The sequence below is a fragment of the Melopsittacus undulatus genome, chromosome 7 (genome assembly GCF_012275295.1).
Source record: "Melopsittacus undulatus isolate bMelUnd1 chromosome 7, bMelUnd1.mat.Z, whole genome shotgun sequence".
In the NCBI taxonomy this organism is placed as follows: Eukaryota; Metazoa; Chordata; class Aves; order Psittaciformes; family Psittaculidae; genus Melopsittacus; species Melopsittacus undulatus.
The window spans coordinates 72,627,441-72,639,830 of record NC_047533.1 but is presented as its reverse complement, the minus strand read 5'-3'; the positions used below and the strand labels follow the sequence as shown (position 1 = coordinate 72,639,830).

Genomic DNA, 12,390 nt, shown 5'->3' with positions numbered 1-12,390 from the left:
CATTATCGTCTTGGTGAGGGTGTCTCCCAGCCTCCACACCCCCATGTACTTCTTCCTCACCCAGTTTGCCTTCGTTGACATCTGCTATTCCACAGTCATCTCCACCAGGATGCTGGCAGACCTCTTATCAGAGGACAAAACCATTTCTTTCACTGCCTGCATGATGCAGTTCTTCACCTTTGCTTTTTTCAGTACTATTGAGTGTCACCTGCTGGCCATGATGGCCTATGACCGGCACGTTGCCATCTGCCAGCCCCTGCTCTATGTGACCATCATCTCCAGCCGTGTCTGCTGGCAGCTGGTAGCATCATCCTACCTATTTGCCTTCCTCAGTGCCACCGTCTACACATGGTGTGTGTTTGGAGGTTCCTTCTGTGGTCCCAACCGCATTGACCACTTCTTCTGCGATGAAGTTCCTGTGCTGAAGCTCGTGTGCTCTGACACCCACAGCAGTGAGATGGTCATCTTTGCCTTTGTCACCATCAATGTGGTGGGCACGAGCATGATCATTTTGCTCTCCTACATCTCTATTCTCCACACCGTGCTGAGGATGTGCTCAGCACAGAGCAGGACCAGAGCCTTCCACACCTGCACCTCCCATTTGATGGCTGTTGCCTCCTTCTTTGGTACAAAGGTCTTCATGTACTTACAACCTCCATCTAGTCACAGGAGTCAGGATAAAGTGGCCTCCATCATCTATACCATCATCACCCCCATGCTCAACCCATTCATCTGCAGCCTGAGGAACAAGGAGGTGAAGGGGGCTCTGATCAAGAGCAGGGGCAGGTTCTTCAACCACTGGCAACGGAAGAAAGTTCTATCATCCAGCACATGCACAGTTCATATCAACTGAGAAAGACTGTGGTACACTACAACATTTTTACCAGCAATCCCCATGATTTAATGTAGGTTCTTTCACAGCTCCTGCTCAAAAGCCAATGACAGTATTGAATGAGAAACAGACCCCCAAAATCACAGCATTCTGGCAAGAAAACAAGAGGAGACTGAGCCTCAAACTTCACTTCTGTTCGTAGTCCCCAGTCTGGAGGAAGAAATTACCCCCAGTTATCCCAGGCCTCATTTCCTCACAGGAAACACCAATCAGCTTTATCAGGTTATAACCTTGGTCACTGATAAAGACGTCTTTTTCTTGCAAGATCCTTGACCTTGTCCCTCAGCTCCAATAAAATTCCTCACTCTTACCTGTGAGCTCTTTATTAAAGCTGCTGGGGTGGGAGGGAACAGGAAGTGCAGTTTTACATTTGCTGGCTGAGAAAGAGTCAGAGAAAAGGCTTCAAAAGATTCATTGCATTTGTTTGTGCCTTTCAAAGAGCAGAAGTTGGTGGGAATCAAGGTCTAAGCTGCTCCTTTGAAGATCAAATCAAGGGGAATCCCTCCCCAGGCTGCAGCCTCTCAAGAGATTTCACTTGCACAAAGAAACTGTAGATAATATAACTCGTAATCCAGGATGATGAACTGTGCTGAGACCACCCAGTGTTGAGGACAATTTGGGCACATCAAGGGATGCTCCCATTCATTTCAAGGGGTGTTTTACATTCATCTGAAGTGTCATTTATTTAGATGGTGAGATAAATGGAACTCCACCTGGAGATAAGCACCCACATCCCATGGCCATGCCCAGATCATGCTTAAGCACACCAGGAACCAAATGGTGGGTTTCTCATAAAAGTCACAAATGTGGCTAGTTCTCATAGATGACCGAGTATACTGAGCACAGAACCAATGGTAACTGAGAGCTGCCTGGCTCTCAGAGAAGCCAGAACACACTGGTGTGGAAGAATCTCTTTCCATTACTTGTTGTGTGTGGAAATCAACTTATATTTATAAAGTATATGGGTGGTGAGCAGCGTATGCTCTGGCAAACAGCATCTAGATGGGAGATGTTGTCTTAGGTGTGGGGAAAGTGGCTTCAATATTTGTGAATGAGTGAGCCAGAATGGATATAATTAATGGCTAAAGAGCTTGGCAGCACAGACACCTTTGCTATTCAGTATGTGGCCCAGATATAGGTGAGCATTACAGACTGTCTTCTTAAATATATAGAACCTATATATACACAAAATACATAGATTCTTCAGACAAGTTATCTCTGTGTATCAGTTAGATAAGAGAGCTGATAGAAACTATAAAGCAGGGCCTAACACAAATGAGAGAAATGCATCTTTCATCCTAAAATAGTGTACCTCATTAAATAATACCATCACAATTCCTCTACTTCACTAGAAAAGGAACAAGCCCCTGAAAATAAGAACAAGTCATCATGCAGGTTTGAAGCTATCACCTGGAGATGCTGACACCTTTGGAAGTTATTTTTGACAGGGCTAGCAAGGAGCCTGGTGCTAATGTCAAGTGTAGATAGGAATAGACCAAGACACAGGGGGAAATAAAACCACTAAGGGCAATAAAAGGGTGTAGATGAATCAGATTATCCATTTTCTTGTTCCGTAAACCGGTCATAGGCAGAAAGCAAGACTTATAAATGGTTCCAAACCGAGACTGGAGGCCTAAGGAAGAGGCTGAGGAAACCAAAGTCCTTGGTGTCAGTGAAGCTCTAATGTCCTCTGCCACCAAACCAGCAAATAAACATTGTGCCAAAGCCACTTCCAAAACAAAGTGTTGCCAATCTACTGAAGAATGAAAGTCTAATGTTGTACTTGGTAAAGGAGAAGGCACTAAGGAAAAGATAATAACAACTGAATATTTAGGTTCTTACCAACCCTAACTATTCTATGATTCTATGATTCTATAAGGTTCAATTTCTTACTTTACTCCCCTCACTGAAAATACTATCTCCTCATTTGCCCATGTAGGGACATGTTCTGGATGCAGAAGGACTGGCAGAGCAGTGAGCACTGGCTGGGCTGTTGGGTGCAGAGGGTGATGGGTTCTGCTCTGCAGGAGCCTGGAGCGTGCACAGGGGTTTGTGTCTTGAATCTCTATGAACAGGGCCAAAGGAGAACACCCTGGTGTGCAGGGCCCATCCCACAGTACCTGAGCAAGACAAGTAGGGCAGGAACAGAAAACCTGGCATAAGTACAGCAAGGATTACACAGCATAAGGCAAGTAGGTGACGATGAGACAGATCCAGGAGCAAGCCTAGTGAGCTCAAGTCAATCCCTTGTTCAGGAACAGGTCCAAATGAGGAAGCCAAAATCACCATCAAAGGACTCCAAAGGTGTGCAGAACTGAGAAACTAAAAAACAAAAGTGCTCCAAAAAACCTCAGCCTCCCTGAGCTTTGATAAAGATTGTGGACAAATGGGCAAAGGCTGGGGATGCTACACCAGCTGAGGCTGCTCAGGGGATAAAGGGCCTATTAGGTAAAGCTGGGAGAATTGATAACCGTGTGAAAATGCCTATTTCTCACCCTTGAATACAGTGGAAGCCCAAAGTCACCAGCTCTGCTGCAGGACATACAAGCACTAGATGTGGATAACCTCACTGGGGATGGAAACTGGGCTCTCAAGTGTGCACAGAGGGAAAACAGCAGCTCCAGAGATGGAGTCACTTGTGCTTCATGTCCCTTTTGAGGACTGTGTGCAAGATCTGGAATGTCTCTCAACCCATTCTCATTGTGTCAGTCTGTTCAGACCAAAACCTTTGCATGGCCCACAAGTATGTCCGAAGCATCCTATGAGCCCTCATCACTGCTGCTGTGCAGCTGTGCTCAGGCATGGCTCATCCATGCCATGTCTCTCAGATGCCCAAGCACCACAATGCCTTTCAGAGGTGATTTCACACCCTTTGCTTTTCCTTCTCTTTGTTTTCCTCTGCTAAAGCATGAGCAGCCCTGGAGGCTTCCTCCCAGGAGAGCACATGCAACTGTATTTACAGCCCCAGCACCACAAGCTGGGCTCTTGCAGTCTGGCAGGAGCTCACCTCTCTTCACATCAGGAGCTGAACAGAGCTGATGCTGGCACCTGGATGTTCTCTGATGCACTGGGGATAAACCCTTGGCTCCCATCACTCGGTGGCAGAGGAAGGCACACGAGGTAACACCAACACAAAGCACAGCCTCACCTGCATTGATGCAGTGGGCTTGCTTCTGCATGTCCTTGTGTCCTCTTTAGTAAAGCTGTGTCAGAAAACAGCCTTACCAACGTGGGTTTTTTTTATAATAATAGGGAGCATTTGCTTTTGCAGGTTGGTTTTCTTTTACATAGGCAGCTAAAGCAAGATGCACTGAATTACTCAAGAGTTAAATGAGAATGAATCTTGTTTTGTTATAAAGAATTGAAGTATTTCAGATTGTCAGCAGAATATGGTCACTAACAATTCAGTCTTTGATATCAGGACATTTAAACACCAGCTCTGTTTTCAAGTAAGCAACTTAATGCCTATGGGTTTAGGGTGCTTCAGTGTGCTGGAACTCAGAAAGATATAAATCATAACTTCAGCAATGTGAATTTTATCCTTTTTGAATTATAAATAGCACTTTGTTAAATGCAAATTTAAGACTGGCATTAGTATTAAAAGCAAAAAGAAAATGTGTGGAGGTCAGTAGTGTGTAAGCTGGGATTTCATTAGGAATGTGACTTTCTCTTGCTCCAGATTTACTTGCACTCCTATGAGGTTCCTCCAAGCTGTCTTCTGACAACAAATTGCCTCAAATCTGAAAGTGAGTAAAGATCTGATTCTTCAGTCAAACGTTAAAAATCAGGTTCTTGAATAAATTCATAGTTTATGTTTCTCAGCAGAGAAGAACAAAAGTGTATTTATTTGCTTCAACGCCCTCTCTGTTCTCTTCTTAATACCTCCTATGAAAAACAAAATCATATAATTTGGGTTTAAAAAATACAATACAAAATATTAATTCCACCAAAACATGTCAGTTAAAATGGTGATCAATTGTAGTTAAATATGGTCCAAATGTGAATTTCTATTTGCAGTGATTTTGATGTTTTCCTTCTTTTTGCATTTGTAGGTAACACCTGGCCATGGGAGGAAATAACACGCAGACTAAATTCATCCTGTTGGGAATCACAGAGAGCCCCCATGCACAGACCCCTCTTTTTGTCTTGTTTCTATTGATTTACATTGTCACTCTGATGGGGAACGTTGGCATTATCACATTGGTTCGGGTGTCTCCCAGCCTCCACACCCCCATGTACTTCTTCCTCACCCATTTCGCCTTCATTGACATCTGCTATTCCACAGTCATCTCCCCCAGGATGCTGGCAGACCTCTTATCAGAGGACAAAACCATTTCTTTCACTGCCTGCATGATGCAGTTCTTCACCTTTGCTTTCTTAGCTACTATTGAGTGTCACCTGCTGGCCATGATGGCCTACGACCGGCACGTTACCATCTGCCAGCCCCTGCTCTATGTGACCATCATCTCCAGCCGTGTCTGCTGGCAGCTGGTAGCATCATCCTACCTATTGTCCTTCCTCAGTGCCATCATCTACACATGGAGCGTGTTTGGAGGTTCCTTCTGTGGTCCCAACCACATTGACCACTTCTTCTGTGATGTTGTCCCTGTGCTAAAGCTCGTGTGCTCTGACACCCACAGCAGTGAGATGGTCATCTTTGCCTTATTCACCATCAATGTGATAGGCACAGGCATGGTCATTTTGCTCTCCTACATCTCTATCATCCGCACTGTGCTGAGGATGTGCTCAGCACAGAGCAGGGCCAGAGCCTTCCACACCTGCACCTCCCATTTGATGGTTGTTTCCATATTCTTTGGGACAGGATTGTTCATGTACCTACAACCCTCTTCTAGCCACAGGAGCCTGGATAAGCTGGCCTCCATCCTTTACACAGCGGTCACCCCCATGCTCAACCCATTCATCTACAGCCTGAGGAACAAGGAGGTGAAGGGAGCTCTGATCAAGTGTGTGAGGAGGTTGTTCAACCCGTGGCACCGTACAAGAGCTGTATCATGAAGGACATGAATACTCTACATCAAGTGAGAAAGTCTAAACTAATGGGGTTTTCAACTCATCCTCATGACTTTATACATGTTCTTTCACAGTTCCTGCACTAAAGTCAATGAAATTACTTAATGAGAAACAAAACCCCCATTATATCTTCCTTGGAAGGAAACCAAGAGGAGCAGGAACCTCAAACCTCATTTCACTTCTCAGCTACCAGCATCTAGGAAAACATTACCTTGAATTATCCCAGGCCTCCTTTTCCTCACAGGAAACACCAATCAGCTTTATTCATTTCTCACTTCTGTCACTGATAAATAGCCACTTTTCTTGACAGATTCTGGACCTTTTCCCTCAGCTCCAATATCTGTAATATGTGTGTATGTGTGTAAATAGATGTATGTGTGACAGAGGAATACACATTAAATGTATAAAACTGGTATTGCAAGTAAAGTGACACACACAGACCTGGACTCCATGTGTGGATCTACATGACTGTACTGCACAGAATCATCTCTACCTTGAGACAAAACTTCTTTTCTCACCTCCTGGCTTGTTCTATAAATCAGAGCTTCACAAAAGTAAGTCCTCCAAGTGTCCTTTTCACCTCTGTTCAGTTCTACAGGGTGTTGGGTGTCAATGTTTGGCTGCATCTAATAGAGACTCCTGTTCTTTACTGTTTATTACTTTCTACCTTGGATGGTTGGGATACGCTGCCAGCAGCCTCATTGCTCACATCACCCCAAGTCAGTCTTGTTTTCTCTCCCCTTCAAGTGTAACTGAAGAATTTCTTTAGTGAGTTTATAAGTTAAACATGTGGAGCTGTTAAGAAACCTTGGAGATGAGTTGTGTTCTGGGAGACAGAATAGAACAAGATCAGAAACTGCTCTGAAGTTACTGAGAAAGAGCATTTCTTAGGGATGGCACCTCAGCATCTTCCAAGTAAGGAAACACTCAAGCTGGAAAGATTAAAGAGTCTTTACTAAGACTTGAAACCCATTTCCAAACAAAAGTGCTGCCCATCTATTCAAGAGCTGTCGTGGTTTAAACCCAGTCTGCCATAAATCACACAGTCCCTCTGTCACCCCCCACCCCCTTCTTGCCCTCCCCCTGCTCCTGGAGGGATGGGGAGGAGAATCAAAAGAAGGTAACTCCCACGGGTTGAGATAAGAGCAGTCCAGTAACCAAGGTATAACACAAATCACTGCTGCTACCACCAGTAATAGTAATGATAAAGGAAACAACAAGTGAAGAGAATACAACACCTCACCAGCCACCGACCCATAACTCAACCCACCCTGCCAGACCGAACACCTAGTCCAACCACACCATCCCCTCGCCCTTCCGGGTAACTCTCCATTACATCCTGGCCATGATGTGCTGTGGTATGGAATACCTCTTTGGCTAGCCTGGGTCAGGTGTCCTGTCTCTGCTTCCTCCCGGCTTCCCTTCCTCCCTGGCAGAGCATGAGGCTCAGAAAGGCCTTGGTCAGACTAAACATTTGAGCAGTATCTAAAAACATGGGTGTTATCAGTGTTGTTCCCAGGCTGAAAGTCAAAACCACAGCTCTGCACCAGCTACTAAGGAGAAAAAATGACTGTACTGCTGAACCCAGAACAAGACCAGAATTCTAACATCATAGTTCAAAATGGAGGAGATACTAATGACCAGAGAATAACACTGAATGGAATGGTCAGTTGATTATTTGCCTCACTGAGAAGACTATCTCCTCATTTGCTCATGCAGGGACATACTCTGAATGGAGAGGGACGGCCAGAGCAGTGAGCCCTGGCTGGGCTGTTGGGTGCAGCCAGAGAAAGGTTCTCATTTCATAGAATCATAGAATAGTTCGGGTTAGAAAGGACCTTCAGAGCATCCAGTTCCAAACCCCCTGCTATGGGCAGGGACCCCTCACACTAAACCATGGCACCCAAGGATGGTTTGCAGAAAGCTGGCCAGTATCACAGGGGTTTCTCTCTTTCATCTCTTTAAACAGAGTCTAAAGGGAACACCCTGGTGTGCAGGGAGCATCGCACAGTACCTGAGCAACAGAAGTATGGCAGGAACAGAGAGCTGGGCCACGTTCAGCCAAGACTCCAAATCATCAGGCAGGTTGGTGATGACAAGACAGGTACGAGACCAGGCCAAGTCAATCCCTGGATCATGCTTAGGTCCAGCAATTGCTAGGAAAGTCTATGAGCAAACAGAGGTCTTCATCAGAGGATGTCACAGGTGTGCACAGCACCTGCCAAACTGGGAAGCAGAACTCCTCTTACGAAGTTCAACCTCACTGAGCTGAGATTAAACAGAGAAGGGGGACAGATGTGCAGAGGGTGGGGATGGAGCTCCAGCTGAGGCTGCTCAGGGAGATAAAGGCCTTTTAGTTCACCCTGGGATAATTCCTCCCTGCCTCAAAATGTGCATTTTTCATCACTCAATACAGTGAAAGCCCAGAGTCACCAGCTCAGCTGATGGACATCCAGGCACTGTATGTGGGTAACCCTAGTGGGGATGGAAAACTGGGCTTGTGAGTGTCTGCAGATGGACATGAGCAACTCCAGAGATGGAGTCACTTGTGCCTCATATCCCATTTGGAGACCCTGTGCAAGATCAGAAATCTCTAAGCCCATTCTCATTCTGTTGGCAGGTCAAAGTGAAACCTTTGCATAGTCCACAATTATGTCAGAAGCATCCTATGAGCCCTCATCACTGCTGCTGTGCAGCTGTGCTCAGGCATGGCTCATCCATGCCATGTCTCTCAGATGCCCAAGCACCACAATGCCTTTCAGAGGTGATTTCACACCCTTTGCTTTTCCTTCTCTTTGTTTTCCTCTGCTAAAGCATGAGCAGCCCTGGAGGCTTCCTCCCAGGAGAGCACATGCAACTGTATTTACAGCCCCAGCACCACAAGCTGGGCTCTTGCAGTCTGGCAGGAGCTCACCTCTCTTCACATCAGGAGCTGAACAGAGCTGATGCTGGCACATGGATGTTCTCTGCTGCACTGGGGATAAACCCTTGGCTCCCATCACTCTGTGGAAGAGGGAAGGCACAGGAGGTAACACCAACACAAAGCACAGCCTCACCTGCACTGAGGCAGTGGGCTTGCTTCTTTAGGTCCTCTTTTCCTCTTTAGTAAAGCTGCATCAGAAATCAGCCTTACCTGTGTGGGTTTTCTTTAGAAGAAGAGGAAGCAATGGTTTGTGCAGGTTGTTTTCTTTCACATAGGCAGCTAACGCAAGATGCACTGAATTACTCAAGAGTTAATGAGGATGAATCTTATTTTGTTCTAAAGAAATGCAACATTCCAGGTTGTCAGCAGAATGTAGTCACTAACAAATCAGCACATTGTAACATCAACATGTTTTTAATGCAAGCAGCTGAATGCTCATAGATTTAGGATGCTTCAATGTGCTGGAGCTCAGAAAACTATAAATCATGTGAATGTTATCTGTTAGGAATGATCTCAAACAGTTTGATAAATGTGGTTTGTTGATTGGAATGATAACTAAAAGCCAAGTGAAAATGGGTGCAGTTCATTCATGTGTAAGCTGGATTTCACTGGGACTGGGACTTTCTATCCTCCTGGTTTACATGTGTTACTATGAGGTTTTCAGGTGTCTTCTGAACAAATTAGCACTGAAAAGTGAAAAGTGAAAGTGAAGAAAGATCTGATTCTTTTCTTTAATCTGAAAACACATGTGCTTGAATGAATTGATAGTTTTAAGGGTCCTAGCACTGAAAATGCCATTTGTTCCTTGAATGTGCTCCTTGTTCTTTTCAAGATACCTCAACTGTATGACACAAAATATATGTAATTTGGGTTAGAAAATACAGTAGAATATACAGTAATTTGACAGTTAAACTGGACAATGTTTGGATTAAACTATGGTCCAAAAGTGCGTAAAGAAATCCATCGTTTTCAGTGTTCCAGCATAGAAAACCAAAGACACCATTTGTTGCTTCACTGTGCTTCCCGTTCTTTTCAAATACCTTCACTGAAAACCAAAAAACATATAGTTTGGGGTTAAATCTATAGCAGAATATGTGAATTTATGCAAAATGTGGAAGTTAAAATAGTGACTGATAGTTGTTAAATATGGTCCAAAAGTGAATGTCAACTTTTTAAAAGTGTTCTGTTTCTCTTCCTTTTGCCTCAGCAGGTAACACCAGGTGATGGGAGGAAATCAAACCCAGATTAAATTCATCCTGTTAGGAATTACAGACAGACCATGTGCACAGACCCCTCTGTTCGTGTTGTTTCTGTTGATTTACATTGTCACTCTGGTGGGGAACGTTGGCATTATCACATTGGTTCAGGTGTCTCCCAGCCTCCACACCCCTATGTACTTCTTCCTCACCCATTTTGCCTTCACTGACATCTGCTATTCCACAGTCATCTCCCCCAGGATGCTGGCAGACCTCTTATCAGAGGACAAAACCATTTCTTTCACTGCCTGCATGATGCAGTACCTCATCTTTGCTTTCTTTGCTATTAGTGAGTGTTACCTGCTGGCCATGATGGCCTATGACCGGCACGTTGCCATCTGCCAGCCCCTGCTCTATGTGACCATCATCTCCAGCCGTGTCTGCTGGCAGCTGGTAGCATCATCCTACCTATTCTCCTTCCTCAGTGCCATCATCTACACATGGTGTGTGTTTGGAGGTTCCTTCTGTGGTCCCAACCGCATTGACCACTTCTTCTGTGATGTTGTCCCTGTTCTAAAGCTCGTGTGCTCTGACACCCACAGCAGTGAGATGGTCATCTTTGCCTTCATCACCATCAATCTGGTGGGCACGAGCATGGTCATTTTGCTCTCCTACATCTCTATCATCTGCACAGTGCTGAGGATGTGCTCAGCACAGAGCAGGGCCAGAGCCTTCCACACCTGCACCTCCCATTTGATGGCGGTTTCCTCATTCTTTGGGTCAGCATTCTTCATGTACCTACAACCTTCTTCTAGCCATAGGAGCCTGGATAAGGTGGCCTCCATCTTCTACGCCGTGGTCACCCCCATGCTCAACCCATTCATCTACAGCCTGAGGAACAAGGAGGTGAAGGGGGCTCTTGTGGACTGCAAGAGCAGGTTTTTCAACCACTGGCAACATAGAAGAGTTTTATCATTAAGGACATGAAGATTTCATGCAATGTCAGACAGCCTATGAGGCACCGAAGCAATGGGATTTTCCACTAATCCTCATGATTCTATGTAGTTTCTTCCACAGTTCATGCACAAAAGTCAATGACAGTATTGAATGAGAAATAGCCCCACAAATCACTTCTTTCTTTCTTAGGTGGATATCAAGAGGAGAGGAACCTCAACCTTCAATTAACTTCACAGTCACCACCTTGTATGAAGAAATTTCCCTGAATTATCCCAGGCCTCTTTTCCTCACAGAAACACCAATCAGCTTTATCCGGTTATAGCCTTGGTCACTGATAAAGACGTCTTTTTCTTGCAAGATTCTTGACCTTGTCCCTCAGCTCCAATAAAATTCCTCACTCTTACCTGTGAGCTCTTTATTAAAGCTGCTGGGGTGGGAGGGAACAGGAAGTGCAGTTTTACATTTGCTTGCTTAAAATGAGTCAGAGGAAAGGTTTCAAAAGATTCATTGCATTTGTTTGTGCCTTTCAAAGAGCAGAAGTTGGTGGGAATGAAGGCCCAAAGATGCACATTTGAATATCACGGGCAATCTCTCCCCATTCTGCAGCTTCCGACTAGATTTCATTTCAAAGAAGGCACCTATAGAGAATAGAAATCTTTACTCAGAATGATGAACTGTGCTGAGACCACCCAGTGGTAAGGACAATTTGGGCAAATCAAGGGCTCATCCCATTCATTTTAAGAGGTGTTTTGCATTCATCTTAAGTCCTGTTTACTTAAATGGTGAGATCAATGGAATTCCACTTGGAGATAAGCACCCACATCCCATGTCCATGCCCAGCTCATGCTAAAGCACACCAGGGAAAAACAAATTGTCTATGCCACTTACAAATTAATCCTGTTGATGGTGACTTAGGTCTGAGGCAAAAGTGTCTTCTATTTGTGGTCAACGAAGGAGCCACAATCAATGTAATTAAATGCTGAAAAGCCAGGAAGAACAAAGGCCTTTGAAATCAGAGCTTCCTTGAAAACCTTCAGCACACCTTGGTTTCTTCATTCTAGTTTGTCATATACATGCAGTAGGTATCTTAAAAGACCAACAGGAAGGGGGAAAAGTGATATGTAATGACATAGAGCAGAGAAATCAGATTGTCGGTGGTCTTGTAGCACAAGCCAGTACTAGAAACAAAGCAAGACTTGCAAATCATTGCAAACCAAGTCTGTAAGCACAAGAAATCAGGTGGGGAAACAAAAGTCCTTGGTGTCAAGTGAAGCCCTGGTCTCTTCTGTCACAAAATCAGCGGATAAACATCATGACAAAGCTATTTCCAAAGCAAAGTGCTGCCAATCACTAAAGACCTAATATTATACTTGGTAAAGGAGAATGCACCA

General features: G+C 44.7%; 3 protein-coding genes across 3 annotated transcripts; all 3 read left to right on the top strand.

The window, feature by feature from the left end:
• The first annotated feature begins 220 nt into the window (after positions 1 to 220).
• LOC117436444 (olfactory receptor 1020-like) lies at positions 221 to 1,165 on the top strand. The gene is made up of 2 exons (XM_034064498.1): positions 221 to 734; positions 1,158 to 1,165. The coding sequence occupies exons 1-2, from the start codon at positions 221 to 223 to the stop codon at positions 1,163 to 1,165; spliced, it is 522 nt and encodes a 173-aa protein (XP_033920389.1).
• A 3,792-nt stretch (positions 1,166 to 4,957) lies between these two features.
• LOC117436443 (olfactory receptor 1020-like) lies at positions 4,958 to 5,908 on the top strand. The gene has a single exon (XM_034064497.1). It carries the CDS (start codon positions 4,958 to 4,960, stop codon positions 5,906 to 5,908), a length of 951 nt encoding a protein of 316 aa, XP_033920388.1.
• A 4,161-nt stretch (positions 5,909 to 10,069) lies between these two features.
• On the top strand, positions 10,070 to 11,029 carry LOC117436442 (olfactory receptor 1038-like). Its single transcript, XM_034064496.1, has one exon. It carries the CDS (start codon positions 10,070 to 10,072, stop codon positions 11,027 to 11,029), a length of 960 nt encoding a protein of 319 aa, XP_033920387.1.
• Positions 11,030 to 12,390: the final 1,361 nt, after the last annotated feature.

What these genes read in the sequence shown, in the direction of transcription:
- LOC117436444 (XM_034064498.1), top strand. Translation starts at nt 221, where the DNA reads ATGGCCTATGACCGGCACGTTGCCATCTGCCAGCCCCTGCTCTATGTG.
- LOC117436443 (XM_034064497.1), top strand. Translation starts at nt 4,958, where the DNA reads ATGGGAGGAAATAACACGCAGACTAAATTCATCCTGTTGGGAATCACA.
- LOC117436442 (XM_034064496.1), top strand. Translation starts at nt 10,070, where the DNA reads ATGGGAGGAAATCAAACCCAGATTAAATTCATCCTGTTAGGAATTACA.